Here is a 24,129-nt window from a genome sequence, read left to right as displayed (position 1 = left end):
ACCATGACCTCAGACACTGATGATATGCTACCTAGGCTATGAAATAAACAATTTAAAACTTTTGTGTTTAAGCATGGTGGTCTTTATGGGCAGTTAATGACTAACACAAGCCCAATAACAATAACAGCTCACCACACACATTCAGAGTAGTAATTTCTTCCAGTTACCTTTTGTAGTTATCTGACACTCCCCATATGCTCCAAAGCTTCTTGGATACAGTAGAGAGTCAATATGATACCCTGTTGAGCAATGTCTAAATCTAAAGTGGCAGAAATGATGCTTACTAATATAGTAAATAACAGCCAAAACTCCCTATAACCAGAAGTTGCTGAAAGAATTATTTCTGACACAAACATTAATACACAGCCATTAAATAAGGGATTGCGAGTACCCATTTATTTGCCTCATACTTCTAACTCAGGAGAAGAAGTTATATCACCAACAATCAGGAAGCATTTCTTATAGTCAATGCAGAATACTCCTTGGTTGCTCTTTTCAGCTTCCTGCATAAGATGTGGTTCCTTACCCACCACTGAAGTAGCAATCTATCCATCAACAGATCAGATTTTTCCTGAGTGTGAACATCAGCTGAAAGCTGCTGCATCTGAATTTACACTTTATAATTCTGATTAGGAGCCAAAACTGGAAAATTTCTTAGAAGCTAAAAATAAAGTGAGTTGTTCAATACAAAAAAAAATAGTTATTTACATTCTCATTAAATCTAACCTGGTAGTAAATGTGGAAGTTCCTCTCTCCATTATTCTGGCTCACCACGCGTGATTTCTCCAGCAGGAAATTGGATATCTTCCCACCATCTGGCTCACCACCTCGACTGAACTGAATCTCAAAATATTTTCCCTAAAGATAATTTTCAAAAAAAGAGTAAGCATACATAAAATAATGCGAGAGAAGCCAATGACAATAATGCATTAAACAATAGAAAGAGAGCTAGGAAAACTGTATGAACAAGGCTGCAGGACTGGATGGAAATCAGTTCCAGGGTGCTGACAACATGTGCCAGCCAGATTAGTGGGGTCCTCCAACAACTGTTCTTCCTTGCCCTGAGTTTGTGGGTGATACCAAATCTGAAAAATATTATAAATGGTTCTACTGCCAAAAAAGGGCATTCCAGTGATCCCAAGGACTTCAGACCTGTTGTTCTTACTTCATTCATCATGAAGACATTTGAGAGGCAGGTTCTTTAACAGCTCTAACCCCTGGTTTAAGAGTATCTTGATCCACTGCATTTTGCCTAGATGTTTATGACACATATAGGTGTAGAGGATGCTCAGATTTACATGCTCCACAGAGCCTACTCCCACTTACTGTAGACTAAGTTGGCATAATATTCTTTAATTCTGTAGTGCCTTTAACACCATTCTGCCTCAATGCCTAGCGATGCCCCCACAATCTCATGGACTACCTGAACAACAGGCAACACAACACAACTGGGACTATATGGCAGAAATGTTGGTTGGTTAAAAATGGGGGCACCACTGGGAACCTTCCTATCACTCTTCTTATTTACCCTAAACACAACAGGCTTCCAAGTTCAATACTAGCATTTTCCTTCTATAGAAATGTTCAGATGACTACTCCATCATAGGCTGCATTAATACAGGAGGGTTGTGGAGAACTTCATTTTGTGGTGCAGAGGGAAACTTTAAACATCAGCAAAGCATCAAGACAAAAGGGCTGGTGGTGGATTCTGATGTGCCAAAGAGTTGCCGAGATGAATAACCATTCAGTGGGAGAATGTGGAAGTGGGGCAGAGCTACAAGCACCTGAGACTTTGCATAACCAACAAACTGGACTGGTTTGACAACACAATGGCGCTGTACAAGAAGGGTCAAAGCAGACAGCACTTCCTAGGGAGATTCAGGTGTTTTGAGCCTGGAAATGTTTTGTCAGTCTGAAGTAGCTAGTGCATCCCCTGGGGAAGCAACTTGAGCTCAAAAGGTGCATAATGCCTGAAGAATGCCGACTCCATCATAGACTAACCCTAACACACTGGAAACCATTGTGGAAAAGAGGATGGTGGAAAAATTGGATGTAATCATTAAAATATTTCCTCAATCCCCTCCAGGACTAGCCCATTGCTATTAAGCAATTCCTCCCGACATCCCAAACTAAATGCTTATAGTCTTTAATTTTGCAATTTCTGCGTAACCTACATTTATTATTTATTTATTGTTTCATTTATTGTATTATTTATCATGCAAGTTTGTATCTTTGTTTTTCATGTTTCTGCTGCAATTTTGCATCTCAACTGCTCCCATGGAATTAATAAAGTTAATCTAAGATAATCTAAATAGTAGACAGAACAACAGTCCTTATATGCAAAGTTTCTAGTTTATAATACATCCTACAAAAGGTTCAATAAGAAATGGGACAGAAAACAAGGACACAGGTAAACATACCGTACTGTAAGTTAAACAAAATCTTAATAAATGAGACTATATAGTAATATTAATTAATTGAGATGAGGTTGTGGTATCATTCACTTTTAGAAACAGATTTGTTTCTACAGAAATACTTAATTTTTAAACTCTTGTATTACTCAAAAAAGTTACATTTAAATTCTTTTTTCACTCCAGTCTTGATCATAAGTAGTTGAATAAAGTGGACAGATGTTCTTAGGTAATTTTTTTTTTTTTAGTAGTGTTTAAATTTCTCATGATTTGACTAAACAAAAAACACTATCTACATTAATGTATACGATTCGTATACTCACAAATCGACTTGAGTTGTTGTTACGAACAGTCTTCGCATTACCAAAAGCTTCTAGCAAGGGGTTTGATTGAAGAATGATATCCTTTACATGCTGCAGTGAGGAGAAGGAAAAAGCATTATGGCAAATGAACATTAAAAATAAGGTAATTTAAATACAACCTGCAGGCTAAGTAAGTTTAAATGTGCCCCTAAGAACTCTCAAATACATGTAATGAAATGATACAATGATTCCTCATTACTTTGATTTTGCAATAACTTGACATACGGTTAACTAGACATTACAATCAAAGCCTTGACTGTATGCATGTACATTGTCAACAGAAATTAGCACCAATAAGCCTACCTGCACCTTAGATCCTCCTCCCGACACTTTGGATATGTACCCCATTATGTATTTGGCAGCAACAGTCTTCCCTGCACCACTCTCCCCACTGTAGGAACAAAGACAACATCTAGTGATCCACAAGGACAATAATTTATTCTCATCTTCTTTACCAGTGACTCTGTCAAACAGACCATGTAGCAACTAATGTTCATAATTTCTGCAAAGTAAAGCAATAGATACAGTATATATGGAGTTTTTTTTTTTAAGATTAACCTAATGACATTATTTATAGTTTACCTCTAAAGATATTAAGGTGTGAAAAAACTGTCAAGAAACATGTAAACTATTTAATTCCATAGCTCAGTAATGAAGTAAATAGTTCAAAATCATAAAAAAAATAGTTTCTTAATTCCTATCAAAGTTTCAAAAACTACACACCAGCAAAGTTCTTAAAATGCTTTCAAAAATGACATCTGTTGAAAAGCAAAATTTTCAAATAACAGAGATCCAAGGCATGAAAAACGACATGATGTATAATTAAAGAAGCAAAATTTCATGAAAGCAAGCCTGGTCAGGATAAGAACAGTAACACTTTTAATGTTTCGCAAATTTCTGACAGAATGACAACCAAAAACATTTTTTCATACTGCTGTCAAGGTAAGCTATATCCACATTGGTGTTCATGTCTGTCACATTTTTATTAATAGAGAGGAAAAAAAAACAGAAACAAACATATAATGTCATCTTTAACAAGCACACATTTAAAATGCTCATTTGAATATGTACTAGAATTCAGACTCAAGAAATATCAGACTGTTTTGTTGTTGCTGATTTGCGGGGATCTTAAAGATTTTCATTTATAAAATGGAAATAAGATACCCATGGTCTGTACGCAGACAAAGAGTATATATTACACAGCATGTAAGTAAAATATTTCTCCATGATATCTCAATGCATTAAATGCTATGACAGATTTTATTTGGTGGAGAGGTTCTTGATTTAATGGAAAAATGGTATTGTGCATTCAGTGTACAAAGCTGCTTAGCTAGCATTTTACATCAAGTTGTAACAAGCCTTTTGTGAAAGACTTAGTACAGATTCAACAAAAGAATATATTTTGCAATAGCACAATAAAATATTTTACATAAGTTATAAACAGCACCACATTTTGCATGAATAGAGAAAGAATTAATTCCACCAAGAGTATTCAAATAAAAGTTCCACTGTTTTATTTTTTAACAATCTGAGCCATAGACTGGTTAAATTATTACTGTAACACAGTATAATACATTTATATATAAAAAAGAGTGAGTGGCCAGCAGAGTTCAAATAATACATAAAAGTGAGAAGAGATACAGGAGTGACTGGAGAGTATTGTTGCATGCTAGCTTGAGCAAATGAGAAACACAAGCCTATCTTAACAAACCCTACAAGAGATTCTTACTAAACCCCACCAGAGAATGAGAGATATGGCAAGGAACATGCATTATTCCCCTATGACACTGGATAGTAGACAACCCAGCGAAGATTAAATGTGCCTGACCTTATAAAAGACTGATTGAGACAATGGAGGACTAGCAGGAGGTCGGTACCACTCTTCCAGGACAAAAAAAAAAAAGGCAGCAGAAAAATACAACAATTGATAGCTAAACAAACAGCATGCAGCCCAGAGGGTGTAGCACAATACTGGATGTTTTAAAGGCCACTGAGATATGCTGTTCAGTTAACAATCCTGAAATAATAAAGAATACCCCAAATCTGTGTAAATGTAACATTTGACTTTTACCTGTATATTCTAGTTTTTTGTCCCATTCTTGTGTTACGTCGATACCATCATCACTCCACCATTTTTTAGTTTGACTGCTAATAAAGCCACACATCACAAGTGGTATGTTTTACATAAGGTACATATGTGTACATGTCAATTCTAATGTTCTTATTTAACACTGAGTCTCATGCCCAGTTACTGTCTGAACTGTGTTTCAAAGGGAAGATCTTTTGTTCAGCTTGACAAAACTACTCTATTTGGCTAATTCTTTCCAAGGTCTTTTTGACTTTTTCATTTTTGTTATTTTGGTTAATGGCTTCTTTCACCTTTGTGACTCAATCTCTGCTCTATCCAGAGACTCCAGACTACACATCTTGGATTTGCCCATAAAGGACCTCCAACTAACTCTAATAAATCCTGTGTACTAACCTTTTCAATCCACTTTTACAGAATATCAGTCACAATGTAAACTACATAAGCTTACTGTATGGTGACACAGAGTGATATTAGGAATGTGAAAACTTGAGGATAGAACCACAGATTTTACACAAGTATAAAGAAAATCAGTTTAAGAAGCACTTATTATACAATATGATTTCTCTTTATATTTATTTGTGCTATATAGAAAAGTATAGTATTAAAGTTGATGATTTGCATATATTCAAAGAGAATCACGAGCATATATAAAATAAGCATTATATCTTAGTGTATGTTAATATAGTAATATTTTCTTAGCAAGCTGGAAACCACCAATATTTCATAAGTCAAGGCCTGGTATGCATAGGGTAGGGATGGGCTGGCAGGCATACCCAAGCCCCCTCCTCCCTTATACATGGTGAACTTGAGTCAAGGACTGGAAATAATGGTGGCAGGAACTGGACGGGTGCAAGGGGAGGAGAGGGCCAGCCAAGTGGGCATGACAGACAGAACACAGTACTAAACTCATTAGGCTGGGAAATATTGGTGGAGCCAATTAGAGGCTGGACCAAGGCCATAGGATGTTGGGAGTCAGATGAGAGTGAAGGTAAGCTCTTGAAAAGAACTATAATAAAAGATGGCCCCATTGCTGGATGCGCATTTATTGTGCATTGCACAATAAAGCTGGATTCTGATGCCTATCCCGAGACTCTGAATGCCATCCTTGGGCTAAGGGTGCCAATCTCCACTTCAACAGCTTTTGCTAGAACTATTGATCCCTTTGTCTGTGTATGCTTTAATAAAACCATTGTCTTTGATAATAAATATGCACTGTGGCATTTTTATTCCAAATCGTGATGACCTCTAGTATTGTTAAATATTGAAAATGCATATCTTCTGCGTATAAACTTATGTCAACTTTTGTTCATTTAGTGTTAAATACTTGAATGTTTATAAGATAACATTTTGGCAGGGTTGCAGGGCCCAGGGTCTGTGATGCTGGAGTAAATATACAGCCCTTGCAGACACATAAATAAAACCCACGGAATTTCACAGAGTATTTCATTTGAATCCAGGATTCTAGATCCAAGAGGCAGCAGTACTGGATACCCCAAGTATGAAGCAGCATCCAAAGTTATTACACCAAGAGAAAAACTCTGGGAGATTGTTGTGGGGTACAAAATTTATACATTTTGGTTGATACAGTGGTACCTTGGTATACGTCCGCTTTGGAATAAGTCCAACTTGGTATATGTCCTGTTTAGACGTGAAAAATTTTGCTTAGTATACGACCTTTGTTTGGAATACGACTCGCGTGCTACCCTTGTTTACCTCTCTCCAGACAAAGCCATGACTGCCCACAAGCGTTAGTGTGCCAGTTGTTAGCATTCAGTGAACAACCAGCGCTATAACTCCCTGTGAACTTTCATGTGTGTGGTATAGCGGGTCCACAGCTCCTGTCAAAGGCCAGTTTTAAAATAAATAATCACCGCGTTCGCGGCTTGGTGAGTGGGCGTGGTAACTCTGCAAGTGGATAGTATTGGGCTGATGCGGTTCTCAGGGCAATTTGCGATGTGGGCGTTTCTGACCTAAGTGCACAGGTGACAGACCATCCGCATTCGTGATTGTTCCTGGGGCTGCAGATTTCAGCTGCCATGCCCTATTGATAAACAGAAGCACGAGTCGGCTAGAAGGGGAGGAAAAAGAAAGAAAGGACGGACGGACGGACAGGAGGTTGCAGGAGAAAGGAGGAAGCAGGAGAGAGAGAAAGCGCGAGTGAGCGCAGAGGCAGGCAGGCTCGCGTTGCAGCTGAACAGGGAGCCTGGGTGTTGGGCCGACACCCGGGGAACAGTAGCAGTGGTCACTCCCGCTGAGTGATCATGGAGCAGAATTGACCGGAAGGAGGTCGCTGTGGATCCCAGGTCGCTGTCAGGAGGAGCCTACCAGAGCCAGGGATTGGAGAGATGAACTAAAAAGCTGAAGTAGGCAGAGTGAAGGTCAGCTGCAAGTAGGGAGACTCCTCTGTTGAGAAGCCCAGAGGGGGGAAGCAGGGGGGCCGCCAGGTTAAAAGGCACCCGGCTTCCTCTTGTGTTTTTTTTTTTATTTATTTATTTTTTAATTTTTTTTAAAGAATGCTCCCTGTTGTATTTTAACCTCATTGTTTTTAATAAGACTTTTTTTCTATTGTTTTTAACCTCCAAGTTTCACTTCTGATTTTATAAATTTATTTATTGGAACTTTGGACACTGCACCTTAATTTGAACACCTTGTTTTGTTGATTGTTTTAATGAAAGCACTTTGCATTTTTTCACCATCCCGTGCTTTGTTGTGCCTCACTGCTAAGCTCATCGGTAACATTACCGACGGTGTAGGGCTCAGGGGCTCCCCGACAGCAGATGGGGGCATACAGCAAACACGCATCGTCACAACGTGATTTTGTGTTTTTTCACATTCATTTGAATTGATTGTTGAAAAGTATGAAGGTGGCATGCGTATCTGGGACATGGCTGCTGCATACCGTATGCCGAGAACAACGGTATCTACGATTGTGAAAAACAAAGACGTCATTAAAATGTGAGGTTAAATTTTCATTTATTTCATCTAATTGCTTTTATATTTATGTATTTTAGTATTAAGCAGTGTTTAAATTTTATACAACCCCATCAATTTATAATATGCCAATAACAATAGAATTTTTTTCATGGGAACGGATTAACAATTTTTCCATTATTTCTAATGGGGAAAAATTTGTTTGGTATACGTCCTGTTTGAAGTCCAAGGACCTAGAACGGATTAAGGACATATACCGAGGTACCACTGTATTTCCATCATATTTTGTTCAAGATAAGACAACAGAAAAACTACATTCAGGACATATCAAAGCATGTCCTCTTCCCAGTTATATCTCACTTTTAAAACAGCTGTGCCAACAAAGAAAGTAAGACATGCTGGTGGCTCAGGCAATCAATTACTTGCTAACTTGAGAAAGGGTGGACGTTTAATTTTTTATCAGCCTGGGAAAGGAAGACCTGCCAATACCTCAGAGAACTTCAAAAAGTTTTATTGTTTGTGAAAACGGACAGTGAATTCATTCATCATATTGACAGCCAGCCAATCAGAATATCTTGCAAAAACCCCTGGTAGAATTTTAGAATAAATATGCCTCGTCTGAGGAGCAATATTGTAGGGAAGGAGGGACGAAGACGTCAGAAGAGAAAAGAGAGATGGCAACGGAAGGCCATTTCCATCTGATCGTCAGAAAGGCATCATGAACTACAAGTGCTAGATCACATGCCACCTGTGACATTCATCCTTGTCTCCTCTACTTTTTCGTAAGCTTTTTCTAAAGACTATATATATCCAGACTTTTCTATCAGTCCTATTTTCTATTATTCTTTGTTCGACTGGTATTATTATTATTCCTGTAATAAATACGACGCTGCTTTTATCTTTCTATGCATGGTCTTAATGTCTAGTGTGATTGAAGTAATAAGGTAGATTTCTTTGAGCACCTGGTGAAGCCAGAGGTTTGCCATTACCTCTGTGCTGCGAGGGTTATTAAGGCTGCAGGTGAGAGATCCACCCCATAGTAGGGAACAGTACGTAAAGCACTCTTGGCTGATAAATGGTCTATAGTCAAGAGTGCTGAGCCTTTGTATGGTTAACTGTATTCCTGTAGACCAAAAGTAATATTTAGGTCTGAGATATCATTAAATATCAAATGTTGTTTGTGCTGATAAGTAAGTCTCATGAAGTCTTAGGAGAGTGACAAGTTGAATTATTCATAAAGCACTTGTGTGGTTTAAAGTGCTAGAGATTAACCAGCTGTGTGTTTGTCATTCATAGGGCACTGTTGAGTTTCTGTGTGTATGCGTATAACTATGTATGTGTGTGTTAATCTTAAAGTGCAACAGTAGACCAACCTGGTAACGAATCTAATGAGTACACTTACCCTTGAAGAAAACAGGTAAAGGGTATGTAGAGGGAAATACTACGATAATACAGGGACCATGAAATCTCTTGACGCAACAGTGCTGACCAATGTCTTACCATGGCATTCTACGACTGCAACATTGCAGATTCAGGCATATTCCACATAATAAGTGCCTCACCTGATGATGACACATTGGTTTTCTCCATCAATCAACATGTTCCTGTACATGTTGTCAGCCAGTGCATAAATGTGGGGAGGGTTTTCATACTGTGCCTGCAGAATATCAAAAGTTTCAGTCAGGAATCACAATAACTTACTTCACTAAAATAAGTATAATGGAAGTATAAAAATAAAGAAAATATGTAGTACTTTTTACCTTTGTTATATACACATACAAAATTACAAAAGATATGAAGGTCAGCATTTTGTTAACCCTTTTTATAAAATTTCCATATTTGTAAAAGAGGCACAAAGTTTAAATTTACAGAAGTATTGCTCAATCCATCAACTAGAAATCCTTTAAAATACATCTCTGTCAAAGGAACAATACATAGGCTTGATTTATAGTTCATAGCATCTAGTACGCTTCCGATTGCTACCAATTGTATATGGCATATAAAACCTAATCACAGAATTATTTCCTCGGTTTTCCTGCAGATGGCACAATCATCCATGCTTGTTTTTTTTCTCTTGGCTGTAGATTGTTATTTTGTTTTTTTACACTTCTCAAACCTCTCGAACAGGAGAAAAGATTAAATCATAAAATGCCATTGCTACCGAGTGTGAAGAAATACTATGCCTTCAGGGCATGTCTACAGCACACAACCAAACTAATACAACATCTTATCACTGCTATACTCTCTGCAGCATCAAAGTGAAAACAAGTTAAATGGGAAACTATGCAATATGTAAAATATACATTAAACACAAGCCACACTGCATAGCATGTGTTTGACATGTGCTCTGCAGTCGCACCCTTATAAAACCCTGCCCAATCTGCATACATGATAAATACTATTTATTGTGTTTCATTCACTTAACTGCACATCATCAGAGGTAATTTGCCTTCAGAAAAGTTCAGCAATAATAGATCAAAAACGAATACTAAATGATATTCATTGATCAAAATTTATCTGATCATAAGAAAGAAGAAGACAGAAAATTGGAGCAATGCTGCTGAATGCTCAGGAATCCCCAGTTCCATAGACAGGCACTGCATACAAAATGGTATTCCTCATGAAATTCTTCTTTTTTTTTTTTTTTAAATAATTACTGCATAGCTCATATACACTGCTCATAATTAAGAACTAAAGGACAACTTTACAGTTTGTGATCTTAAAGCTTTTAATGTATTAACTGCAAATGTCAAGTAAAAACTACTTGGAAAATACAGGGAAACAAATGGGATTGTTTTGCATTGGCTGTAATGTTCTATTGGAATTGTCAAAAATGCTTCCACTATTGTCTGGGCAGAAACTTGTAAATGATCACAATGTCACTGTGGCACTCCTAAACATGAGGCCAGAATCAAGATAGTAGTCAAAAGAAAGTAGGGTTACACTGGATTTGTCTGGCTATTGATGCTATTCAAATAAATAAATAAATAAATAAGAATAATTCTTAATACATGCAAATCACATGCATCCAAAATTCTGAGACCAAAAGAAAAAAAACAAAAAAAAAAAAAAAACCAAACAAGTTTCTGTTTTAAACTCAGCTTAAATTTTGATGAAGTTGCTATAAAATGAGGATAACACTGTACACGATTATTTACAGAGACAGGCACGTTATCTTTAAATGAAGAATCATCTAAGTTTAGAGATTAAGGAAGTAAGATCACAATAAACTGATAAGATTTTAACCCAGGTTACCTTTACTGTTTTTAAATTTTATCTGATTTTCACTGGTGCCAAATTCAATTAAAACACTTAACACTGTGAAATATGAAAACTTAAGGGAAGGTTACACAATTAAATGTAAAGACATGCTAAATAAGAATTTTTAAGTTTTTATCTTGTATGCTTTAAACTTCCTTAGCATTAGATCCAAGCGTTACACGGGCTGCGAAAACCATGCTAAAAGATAAAAGTTAGTCTCGACTCTCGAGTGTCACTCAGCAACTGTACAGATGAGTCTTGAGTAAGCGTTAGAACCGAGAATCACTCAGGCTGTAAAAGTGCTGTCAGTGCTGGCGTTCTTTGGAGAAATTATGAAATATCTGCACTTTACCAACAATGAAGACTTTGAGGAGAATACCAATCCAGCACCCAAACTGCGAGACTGGAGGAAGCAAGATGTTTTTTTAAAAAAAAAAAAAAGTGTCACAGTTTTGAATGGGCATGTGTGTTGGGTTCTGATTTTATGACCGAATTTTCAGGTTTCAAGACCCAACTTATATGTAAGTATACTGTATACAGTAATTTTTCATGACACAAAAAAACAACAACAAAAAAAAAAAACGCAACACTTTTTTACACGTTTATTTGAAATAAAATACAACGCTAAGGAAGTTAATGTAGTTTTATGTTTGGCTGATTTTTGGATTGTTATGGTAATGAAGTGGACACTGATATTCTAAAATTAATTTCCTTTACACATAAAATTATGTTTAACAATGTTGAAATGACTTCATGTGGTTATTTAAGAATTTTGAGGACAAGACAAAAATATGCCCAAGATACTCACTGCTCCTTGATAGATTTCAATCTCCCTTTCAGTAAAATAAGGCAGCTGTTTGAAAGGGTTCACAGAAATAAGAACAGGACCAATATACGTCTATGAACAACATGATAAGGAAATTAATGCTAAAGATTTTTCATATAATGAATGCAACTTTATAATTTTTTCTTTTTCATTAATATAATTTCATGCTGCACACAGCCAAAAAGCACCAGAATCAGGAGCTGCATCTTATTACCTATTTAGACAAAGGAAAAAAAAACAAAAACAAAAACACACACACACACACACAAAACATGACACTTAAGATTAGGGTAGATAAATCAATAAAAAATTGTGAAATAGTACATTACCCTAATTCTTTAAGAACTAAATGATCTCATACATTTCCAATTGCTTTGATGTAATAAAACCTTTTAATGTTTGTGCAGACATCTAAGCTGAATGATTCTTGCCAATTAAAGCTGGGTTTTTGCGACAATTTTCAATTCCTTTAAATTTCTGCAGTTACACAGGGATTTTTTTTTAAAACTATTACAAAAAAGAAAAACATGGTTTCAAATATTGAAGAATTATTTATAATAAATTAGGATACAAATATGTAGTCATCCATGTATCTCTTCTTAAGGTTATCAACAATGGCATCATCGTTGATTTTGGACAAAAGAACCATGTCATCCACACCGCTCACTTTCACATTTTGGGTCTGCCAATGATAGCGCTCCTTACTGCCCTGTAACAAAAAATAGATAAATATATACATAAATAAATAAATAAACAAACAAACAAGTTAGCCACTAATAGTGCATGACTCCCTTTATGGTTACAGTTGGAAGTGATACTGAAGCATGGCAGATATTGTTACACCATGTCCAGCATTTCCAAGATTTTAAATAATGTGCCACAAATCCACAAAATCTACAAAGTAAGCTAAATTTTCACACACACATCCTTTACATGACTTTTGCTAAATTTACTGTGGGTAGTAACATTCCTCAATTATATTTTGCTCTGATGTATGCATACTGTATGTATTAAAATATACAGCTTTTAAAAAAAGCTTTGCTTTCCTGTTCAAAAATTGCATGATATCTAAAACAAAAACAAAACATTATCAAAAAAGCTGTTGATACATTAATACACAGAAAAGCAGTGGCAGCTCGCGTATAGACACTGTGGAACTGCAGCACCCACTATTTCCACTTGATATTAGCGATAACATTTAATATAATGAGTCCTTTTTACTTTAATTCTTTCTTTATACTTGTACAATATATAATCCTTAAGCTTAATGTCAGTAGCCATCCCCCAGTTTATGAAAAAGATAGAAAAATCTTTGTATGGAACTGTGCGCTTCATAGTTCCAGTGGCGTGGTGTTTAGCTGTTGTGAGCATGCGCACATAGAAAGCTGCACGCGACGCTGCGAGGGAGAGAGAGCACTGTCGCTCCCGCAGTGCCAACCCTGACGTGCTGGTGGAAGGTAGGGTTTTTTTTTACTCCGCGTGTGTTATGCTTAAAAAACGTGTACCATATTCTTGAATGTGATAAAATGTAGAATTAGATTATTATCTTGCTTCCAGCTATTCTGTTTGATTCATTTTTTTTTCGGTTCTTTTATTTTACAGAAAACTTTAACCATGGCCTTGCATCCCCAGAAATAAGTTCTGTGACTGTAAGTGAACTTCAACATCTTAAGTTTTCACAGCTGTCTGTCCATGAGAAAGTTACAGTTAAGAAAAGAGGTCGTTCAACACCTGATATTCTAATATCTCAGCCAAATATAAGCAACAACAAGAAATATGTTCGTAGCTTTAATTCTGAATGGTACCAACGGAAAAGTTGGCTTTGTGGCTGTGAAGTAAAAAAATGCACTTTTCTGCTTCCCGAGTTTGCTGTTTGGAAGTGATGCAACGTGGACAAAAGAGGGTTTTAGAAATATAAACAAAATGAAAGAAAAAACTGTGAAGCATGAGAAGTCAAAGAAGCACATTGATAATGTAGTTTCACTGTCACTTTTAGGAACCGTAAGTATTAAGGAGAAACTTAGTGAGGCATAAAGACTTTCAATCAATGAGCATAATATAAAGGTTAAAAAGAACCGTGACATTTTGTCCAAAATAATAGACTGCATTTTCTTTTGTGGAAACTTTGATACTCCCTTACGTGGACATGATGAAAAAGACGATTCAATAAATCCAGGGGTATTTAGAGGATTAGTAAATTTTGCATCTAAATTAGATCCAGATTTGAAGAATCACTTAGAAACCAGTGCAGTCTTCAAAGGTGTTTCTAAGACCATTTAGAATGAGATACTTGACTGCCTGCTACAAATATACCATGAGGAGATAAGGACAGAAATTAGAAAAGCTTCCTTTGTAGCTGTCATGGCTGATGACACAACAGATGTTTCGGAACACACTCAAATGGTTCTTGTTCTACAGTACATATTGAATGGAAAAATATTTGAGCGTTTTTGGGGATTCTTTATTCCAGAAAATCAAACTGCAGATGGCATATCAAAACGTATTTTAGAACAGTTAGACATAATCCTTCAAGGAAATGGACAAAAACTGATAGCTCAGACATTTCATGGTAAAAATGTCATGAAAGTCAAAAAAGCAGGAGTTCAAGCAAAAATAAAAGCAGTTTATAGGAATGCACATTTCATTCACTGTTATGCGCATCAACTTAATTTAAGAATGAGAAATGCAGGAATATTTTTCTCTAACATTCTGGCTATTCTCAAGATCACCGCAACATGTGTTCATTCTCTAGATGCATATGGACGTCAGCATTCCACATCCATCCTCTACAAGGTGGAACTTCAACATACGGACCATAAACAGAGCTCATGAAAATTTGCAACCTTTAAAAAACTACCTTACTGAAATTCAGTCAACATCAAATGCAGATCAAACAATTGCAGAAGCAACAGGAATTTTAAAATACCTGAATGATGATAATTTCAAGTTTTGGTTAGAGCTTTTTCATCAGATTATGCCTCATGTTGAAATAATTTACACCAAATGCAATCTCGAGAAATTAGTGTGTTTAAAGTTAATGAATATAACAAATTTCAAAACTGCTATTTTAGAATTAAGAAACTCAAAGTTCTGTGAGAATCCTTCAAAGACACTCATGGCAGAAGCTAAGGAAGTGTGTGACTGTATATGTGCTGATATAATGGACAGATATTCTTCCACTAAACACTTAGTAGCTGCTAAATTGTTCAACAAGAAATGCTTCACTTGTTTTAAGAATGAACATCCTACAGAAGAGATAGTACTGACCACAGAAGCATATCCCATGATTGACAAAGAAAAGCTTGAAACTGAACTAAAAATATTCTATTGTAGGTCTGATATTCTTGAATATTGTAAATTAATTGAGCTGCTGAAATTTATCTTGGAAAATAATCTAGATGATGTTCTTAGTGAAATTACAAAACTGATAAAAATCCTCTTGACAGTTCCCATGACTACATCCGAGGCAGAATGCTACTTTTCAACATTGAAAAGAATAAAAACTTTTCTAAGAAGAACTATGAATTCGGAAAGACTAAATGCACTTGCAGTGCTTTCAATGGAGAAAAATTTCCTCTGTTGTCATCCAGAAATCAAGGAGAAAATTATTGATCTTTTTGCGCAAATTAAAATAAGAAGAATGGATTTCATTTTTAAATAAATAGATCAAGCTTGAACTGTAACAATTTAGGTTATAGTAAGTAAAAAATGTTTGATTTTGTTCTTTTAGGATTTTATCAAGTTTCTGAATAAATTTCCTTTTAATACATGTTTGTTTCCTTTTATACAATTTTAAAACAAAGGCTAAAAATTTTCTGGAACAGCACCCCCACTATTTTTAGCTACAAGCCGCCACTGCAGAAAAGACAACTTTTTGTAGTTACAGTTATGAAAACCAAAAACAAGATTTTGGTTTAAGTGCTCAAAGATTACAGACCTACATGAAATAAACCTGGTAAATAGAAAGAAATAGTCTGTCAAGCTGTACATTCAAAGGGATACACAGAGCTTGTGGAATTTAACATACAAAAGAGCATTTTAACATAACATTTTCTTCAAAAAAGTAATAAACACTTGCGTTTAGCACACACATTAGACATTACATTTTTAAACAATTTATCAGGTTTAAAGTATATTTTTCTTTTCTAGACCCCTTATACATTTTTCTGACAGCCACAGCAAACACAGAACCTAACCCCTCTACCAACAAATTTTAAATGCTCCCCCCCCAAAGGTTTGTCTAGCTTAAGCAAAGATACTTTATTAGGGAAGACAACAATGTATACTTTTTACAATATCTTGGCACAATGAATCCACATTTTGGCACAGTGAAAGCACATTTTGTAGTTACATACATTTTGAAGTTATATGTATGGAACTACATTTCTACAGGTAATTGAAAAAAAATCTTTGAAACAAAAAACAAAAATAAATAAATAAAACTAATAATTACTGTAGTGTTAGTATGAACACCAAGTTCTGAGAGAATGCACTTTAGTAACATGCCAGAGTTTAAAAGGATTTGACAAATAGATAAATAGCTTTTTATTACCCACTAATCTTCAGACTAGAAGAGGCAGCAATGAGTGCAAAACTGGCTTGAGGACACAAAACAAATTATGGGAACACTTTCTATAATAAAGAATGTCAAAAGTGAATGAGAGCGTTTACATGCGCTTTAACAACCCAATTATTCAAAACAAAAATAAAGGTAGGAATTCACCAGGCTAATACTGTGGAACATTTTAAAAAACTGTTAAAACCCAGTTACTGTATTTTAAATTTGATTTTTTCATAGTTACATTTTAGTTGTACTCTTAATAGACTATATGGGCATAGAACTATCATATTCTTCAGGGATCAGCAATCTTTATTAATCTCTAGTATTCAATTCTGCCTTTTCCAATTGTTCTGTGGTGGTGATTTGTGCCGCCACCACCACCTGATCAAGGCACCATGCAGCCACCTGTGATAACGGAATGAAGGAGTGTCTCTCAGCTGTCCACAAGAGCAACTTCATCAAATCCTATCTCATAAAGCCTGAAAAAAATGAGGAATGATTTACATTTATGTTAGATAAAATGCCCAGTTGGGTCAGGGCAGTCTTTTGGCTTTGGAACCCCTGCAGATTGTTTTTTCTCCAGTCTCCAGTAACTGGAGTTTTTGTTTGTTTGTTTGTTTTTTGTCCTCCAGGCAATCTGACTTTACCTTTTTATTTGTTACTTATTCTATATTATTATTGCCTAAACCTAATTTTATTTCTTTTCTTGTAACTCAGTCTGACATCTTGTAAAGCACTTTGAGGTACAATGTACTATATAAATGTTATTGCTGGTTTCAGAAATGCCATGTAAACCCTTATTCCTATTACAGGAACAGGGATATTGGTCTCTGAGAGACTGAGTTAACACACAGATTTCTCCGTGAGTAACCTGGTTATGTGGCCATGTAAACCCTTATCCAGGGTACAGTTACTGTAAGTAGTTTGTGCATGTCTCCTGCACTCTGTTTATCTCCTTAGCTCACACATGCGCTCAGCAGCCATGGGTAGAAGGGAGGCAACCAGAAGATAAAAATTTCCTGAAACAAATGCTCAGGTGATCGCATTATTTCATCTCCTATTTGAAATAATCTGTCTCAATATTTCAAAAATTGCTAAATTTATTTTGATGACCTGAAAGTACAGTACTAGACTCAGCAGTACGATCTCAGGTGTGTTAAGGGTAACAAGTTAAAAGTAACGTGCATTGCATAGTCCAATTACTTTTCAAGTTTCCAAGACTAAACTAAAGCAATTTATTTAATAAAGTAAAAACACCTTCATTATTATTATCCCAGAAGCACTGGGTGTAAAGCAATAGGCATATGTACTAATATGCTGCTCCACTGCAGGTCTCAGTCATACAGGCAAGCAAAAAAAAGTGTACTGAATGCAATCTACTAACAGGATACTATTAATAACCTGAAGGTTTAATTTTAAGTAAGCATTTGCTATAGAGATGCTGGAACAGTGTGATTAAGTGACACAGTAGTCAGTGTCCATATGTCAAATCTTCAGTGGCTCATATTGGAGATGTAAAAAGTAAATGGATGTTTTTACTTCACAGCACATGAAGGACTAAATGTATTTATAAAACAACAAAATTGTCAAAGGCCTCATGCTTGTTTTTGGATTTACAGTGGCTTTTAACTTTTTTTTTTTTTTTTTTAACCACCAGTTTAATGATGTACCATATACCTTTTTCATTGGAGAATACCATAAGCGGACTTGTGTACGTAAATGGAAATTGCATTCAGTTTGACACACTCAGTGTTGCAGGAATCACTAGCTTCTTTTCTTTTTCTTTTTTTTAAATATATTTAAGTCATTTTGATAAACACACAATTAACAAGATGAATAAATCTACAAATGCTGTAAAATTGGACTACTAGGCAGTGTACATAAGTACACTGGACAAAATACATTATTGGTCTATGTTTTAAAAAATGGATATGTTAAACATTTGGTGATTAGTCCCCTAACGGGAGGGGTTAAACAGCTTATACAATATATAATTTCACTGTACTCTGTATATGTGCCAATAATGATCCTATAATTCTATAAAAAATAAAAATACACATTTCCCCTGGGTTCCCCAATTTATGAAGGAATTAATACAAATTAATGTCATCTTGCATTTTAAAATGAGCTTAATAGCGAAGCAGAAGCACAGATCAAAGCCTTATGAGAAAATGTGACAAATATTTGAGAGGATTTCTACAGAACTGTCAGTAAGAAGCACAGTTCAAAGTAACTTCGTAGGAACTGTCCAATCTTGACTCAGCAACACTTAGCAAATGTTAAATGTTTGTAAAATGGCAAGTTACTTCAAACTGAATGCCCTACTCTCCCAAAAACTTAGATCAGTTTTAAAAAGTAATAAATTTGAGTAATCTGTTTACAACTAATCTTGATATTCTCTTTGAAATTTCAGAGTTTGTGAACCATTCTATCATGCTGATGACCGAGAACTATGGCCATAATAAATGCAAATAAGATGATCATCTTTTAAAAGCAAAAAATGAAGGACACTTCTGTGCTTATTAGTTAGATGTGTTGATTATTTGCAATGTACATGTACATTTTTTTTTTTTTTAACATAAACAACTTTAAAAAGTAATATGCAAAATTAATAGAATCCATTTCATTGCCTACTGCTTTTAACAAACTGAGTAGATTAGAAGATGTGCACAGCTGGCTGTAATTAAACTGGTGCTAGAACACTATTTAGGCTGAAAAAAGGTGATTTGCAAGTGTGACATGAACCACTGGCTATTGCTGAAATACAATTTTTGGACAACAGTTGGAGAAAAGTTAATTTTTCCAAGAAAACAACACAGTTACAAAGTGCTGCTTAGCTAATAAAATTAATTTATTTAACCATACTTAAACTTTGTATTTTTTACATTATGCACTGTAGGATAAAACAGGACAGATGTGTCAGCTAATAACACAAGTTAAATTGTTATAACCATGCAGCAAAGAAAGAAGGAACAATATTGAGCAGAGTTGACTTATTTGGAAAATTTCTGCCGTCTTAATAGAAGTTAAGCATCAAGAAAATTAGTCTGTATACTGGGCCACTGTTTACTGCATGACTGATGATAAATAGAAACATGGCCTCTAAATTTGCTGGCTACTTAAAGTTACACCAGTTTTGCCTTGCTTTACTAATCAGATGCCTGCTATCCATAATATTTTTCAGAAAAACAGAACTGTTCATATTATATGTATTTAGTTTTAGTTTGTTCCTCTTGAAATAATCATTAACTTGCTTTACTGATAATCTGCAATACTATAAGCCTCTCATAAGGTGATCCCCATGTTAAAAGACTTTAAAGATTAATGGATAACCATCACATATGTCTCTGTTTTTCAGCTTTAGTGAATGATATGAGAATTAAAAGAAGAAAAAAAAAAAACTTCACTTACCTAGTTTTTGTTCTTAGAAAACCTTTTCAAAATTACTTTAAAAGTTGTAAATATTTAAATTGCTTTGGCTTTCTAATATGTAACTGTATTTTGTTTTTAATGTTAATTTGTTGTGTGTTTCTTTTCAGAGGTTAACCTCATTGATGTAGCATGAAGCTGTGGTGTTACTGCATAAAAATAAATAAATCATCTACTATGACAAAAGATCTGTTTACAAAATCATCACTTTGCAGTTGTCAGGCTTGATATAAATATTAATACAGTACTATTTAAACCATAAAGCAAAAGTAATTTCTCACTTATAATCTATCAATATATAAAATTCTTCTGGGCTGACAACCTTTGAAATTAAAACTGAAAATTTTCCTTTCTCAATGCCTTCTATGTGTGTTTTGATCACAACAACAAGCAGCCCACCATATAAATGCCTGCAGCACCACATGATTCGTCCTTCCTTGTTTCTAACATAAGGTGGACTATTAAAAAGTTAATGCCCCAAGACATCATGTCTGGATGGAATTTCAGGATGTGTTTTAAAAACCATGTAGCCGATATCTTCAGTAACACCTTTAATATTTTGCCAAGACAATCTATGTCTTTGCCATCATCAAAAGGACAACAATTATTTATTCATGTCTCTAAGAAAAGTCTGGATCACTCCAATCATGATGAATTTCTTAGAGTGGTGGGATACATTAAAACAGAATATTCCAGACACTCATGATCATGTTCCAGCAAATACTCACAACTGGTTCACACAGAATACCGTATACCTTGCATTTCATATAAGGTTTACATAGATGCTTAATTAAAACTGCTATCAGAATTTATATATTACAGCTCAGTATTTACCAATAACGCACAATCACAGCTGCCCACAAAACTCACCAATGTAGTGCTTATTGCAGCACTCTAAAACTAATTTTGAACTTCCTAACCAACAGACCTCAGTATGTGTGGATCTGATAGCATCACATTCCCTACATTCACTCACAATGCATGCATTGCTCTATGCTCACTTATGACTGTATGGCCACACACAGCTCCATCTCCATCATTAAATTTGCTGAAGACATGACCATTATAGGTCTGATCACCAACAATGATGAGACAGCTTGCAGTGAAGAGATTTACCTACTGACAAAGTGATACTAGGACAACAATCTCGCCATTAATGTCAGCAAAACCAAAGAGCTGGTCATAGACTTCAGGAAGCAGAAGAAAAACCACACAACAATATACATTTTTAAGGATAATATTAGAAGGGGTGAGCAGTTTTACAGTTTTTGTCCGCTGGTTGCAAGGCTGCTGAATAATCATGACAAAAGACACTGTAAATATGTATATACAGTACACAGATCAGCACTCCAGACAAAATTTCACCTCAAAGAGCAAGTGACTCCTAAAAGAAAAAAAAATTTGGAGCCAATAACTTTGATTTAGGTGTCAAATAATCAAATGTGTAAAATATTAATCTTTCAGTCACTTACTTTTCTAACTTCCATGTATTTGTGCCCAATTCTTCTCCTTCTGTGCATTGCATCTTTTCCTTGTACTATTGTGTGCGTCTTGATGATTTAAATAATGGAATGTCATAATAACTTTCACACTATGTACAGTCGTTAAGAATAGCACACTTTATTCAGGCTCTGATGCTGCGTCACTGAATATGTGTCAAAGGGCCATCCAGGGTAATTTGGTCTTCTTTTCCACTTGTTTGATGTGAGCCAGCAACCTTTTAAAATACATTTTGAAGAATTTTGCTGTCCAGTGTTCATTTTGTAAGCACCAGACAGAGGACTCTGCTCCAGCTAGAAAAATAAGTGTCCTAGTAGATCATGACAGGCAAAGAAATTTCTTTTTTGTTTATTTTTATAGAACTCAAACTATTTTATTCAAATGAGATTAAACAGTGCATCCGGAAAGTATTCACAGCGCATCACTTTGTCCACATTTTGTTATGTTACAGCCTTATTCCAAAATGGATTAAATTCATTTTTTTCCTCAGAATTCTACACACAACACCCCAAAATGACAACGTGAAAAAAGTTTGAGGTTTTTGCAAATTTATTAAAAATAAAAAAACTGAGAAATCACATGTACATAAGTATTCACGGCCTTTGCCATGAAGCTCAAAATTGAGCTCAGGTGCATCCCGTTTCCCCTGATCATTATTGAGATGTTTCTGCAGCTTAATTGGAGTCCACCTGTGGTAAATTCAGTTGATTGGACGTGATTTGGAAAGGCACACACCTGTCTGTATAAGGTCCCACAGTTGACAGTTCATGTCAGAGCACAAACCAAGCATGAAGTCAAAGGAATTGTCTGTAGACCTCTGAGACAGGATTGTCTCGAGGCACAAATCTGGGGAAGGTTACAAAAACATTTCTGCTGCTTTGAAGGTCCCAATGAGCACAGTGGCCTCCATCATCCGTAAGTGGAAGAAGTTCAAAACCACCAGGACTCTTCCTAGAGCTGGCCGACCATCTAAACTGAGCGATCGGGGGAGAAGGGCCTTAGTCAGGGAGGTGACCAAGAACCCGATGGTCACTCTGTCAGAGCTCCAGAGGTTCTCTGTGGAGAGAGGAGAATCTTCCAGAAGGACAACCATCTCTGCAACAATCCACCAATCAGGCCTGTATGGTACAGTGGCCAGACGGAAGCCATTCCTTAGTAAAGCTATATACAGTGGTGTGAAAAACTATTTGCCCCCTTCCTGATTTCTTATTCTTTTGCATGTTTGTCACACAAAATGTTTCTGATCTTCAAACACATTTAACCATTAGTCAAATATAACACAAGTAAACACAAAATGCAGTTTTTAAATGATGGTTTTTATTATTTAGGGAGAAAAAAAATCCAAACCTACATGGCCCCATGTGAAAAAGTAATTGCCCCCTGAACCTAATAACTGGTTGGGCCACCTTTAGCAGCAATAACTGCAATTAAGCGTTTGCGATAACTTGCAATGAGTCTTTTACAGCGCTCTGGAGGAATTTTGGCCCACTCATCTTTGCAGAATTGTTGTAATTCAGCTTTATTTGAGGGTTTTCTAGCATGAACCGCCTTTTTAAGGTCATGCTATAGCATCTCAATTGGATTCAGGTCAGGACTTTGACTAGGCCACTCCAAAGTCCTCATTTTGTTTTTCTTCAGCCATTCAGAGGTGGATTTGCTGGTGTGTTTTGGGTCATTGTCCTGTTGCAGCACCCAAGATCGCTTCAGCTTGAGTTGACGAACAGATGGCCGGACATTCTCCTTCAGGATTTTTTGGTAGACAGTAGAATTCATGGTTCCATCTATCACAGCAAGCCTTCCAGATCCTGAAGCAGCAAAACAACCCCAGATCATCACACTACCACCACCATATTTTACTGTTGGTATGATGTTCTTTTTCTGAAATGCTGTGTTCCTGATGTAACGGGACATTTGCCTTCCAAAAAGTTCAACTTTTGTCTCATCAGTCCACAAGGTAATTCCCCAAAAGTCTTGGCAATCATTGAGATGTTTCTTAGCAAAATTCAGACGAGCCCTAATGTTCTTTTTGCTTAACAGTGGTTTGCGTCTTGGAAATATGCCATGCAGGCTGTTTTTGCCCAGTCTCTTTCTTATGGTGGAGTCATGAACACTGACCTTAATTGAGGCAAGTGAGGCCTGCAGTTCTTTAGACGTTGTCCTGGGGTCTTTTGTGACCTCTCGGATGAGTCGTCTCTGTGCTCTTGGGGTAATTTTGGTCGGCCGGCCACTCCTGGGAAGGTTCACCACTGTTCCATGTTTTTGCCATTTGTGGATAATGGCTCTCACTGTGGTTCGCTGGAGTTCCAAAAAGAAATGGCTTTATAACCTTTACCAGACTGATAGATCTCAATTACTTCTGTTCTCATTTGTTCCTGAATTTCTTTGGATCTTGGCATGATGTCTAGCTTTTGAGGTGCTTTTGGTCTGCTTCTCTGTGTCAGGCAGCTCCTATTTAAGTGATTTCTTGATTGAAACAGGTGTGGCAGTAATCAGGCCTAGGGGTGGCTACTGAAATTGAACTCAGGTGTGATACACCACAGTTGGGTTATTTTTTAACAAGGGGGCAATTACTTTTTCACACAGGGCCATGTAGGTTTGGATTTTTTTTCTCCCTAAATAATAAAAACCATCATTTAAAAACTGCATTTTGTGTTTACTTGTGTTATATTTGACTAATGCTTAAATGTGTTTGATGATCAGAAACATTTTGTGTGACAAACATGCAAAAGAATAAGAAATCAGGAAGGGGGCAAATAGTT

General features: G+C 36.0%; 1 protein-coding gene across 1 annotated transcript in view; it reads right to left on the bottom strand.

The window, feature by feature from the left end:
• Nucleotides 1-24,129, bottom strand: part of myo1eb (myosin IEb) — a 115,332-nt gene that overhangs the window by 70,596 nt on the left and 20,607 nt on the right. Inside the window, exons 2-7 of the mRNA XM_039750383.1 lie at nt 12,452-12,589; nt 11,863-11,952; nt 9,356-9,450; nt 3,077-3,164; nt 2,735-2,824; nt 727-858 (exon numbers count right to left, since the gene is read on the bottom strand). Of these exons, the coding sequence (XP_039606317.1) occupies nt 727-858; nt 2,735-2,824; nt 3,077-3,164; nt 9,356-9,450; nt 11,863-11,952; nt 12,452-12,589 (633 nt within the window). The remainder of the gene's footprint in view (nt 1-726; nt 859-2,734; nt 2,825-3,076; nt 3,165-9,355; nt 9,451-11,862; nt 11,953-12,451; nt 12,590-24,129) is intronic.

The sequence above is a fragment of the Polypterus senegalus genome, chromosome 1 (genome assembly GCF_016835505.1).
Source record: "Polypterus senegalus isolate Bchr_013 chromosome 1, ASM1683550v1, whole genome shotgun sequence".
Lineage (NCBI taxonomy): Eukaryota > Metazoa > Chordata > Cladistia > Polypteriformes > Polypteridae > Polypterus > Polypterus senegalus.
This window is presented reverse-complemented; position numbering and strand designations above follow the sequence as displayed.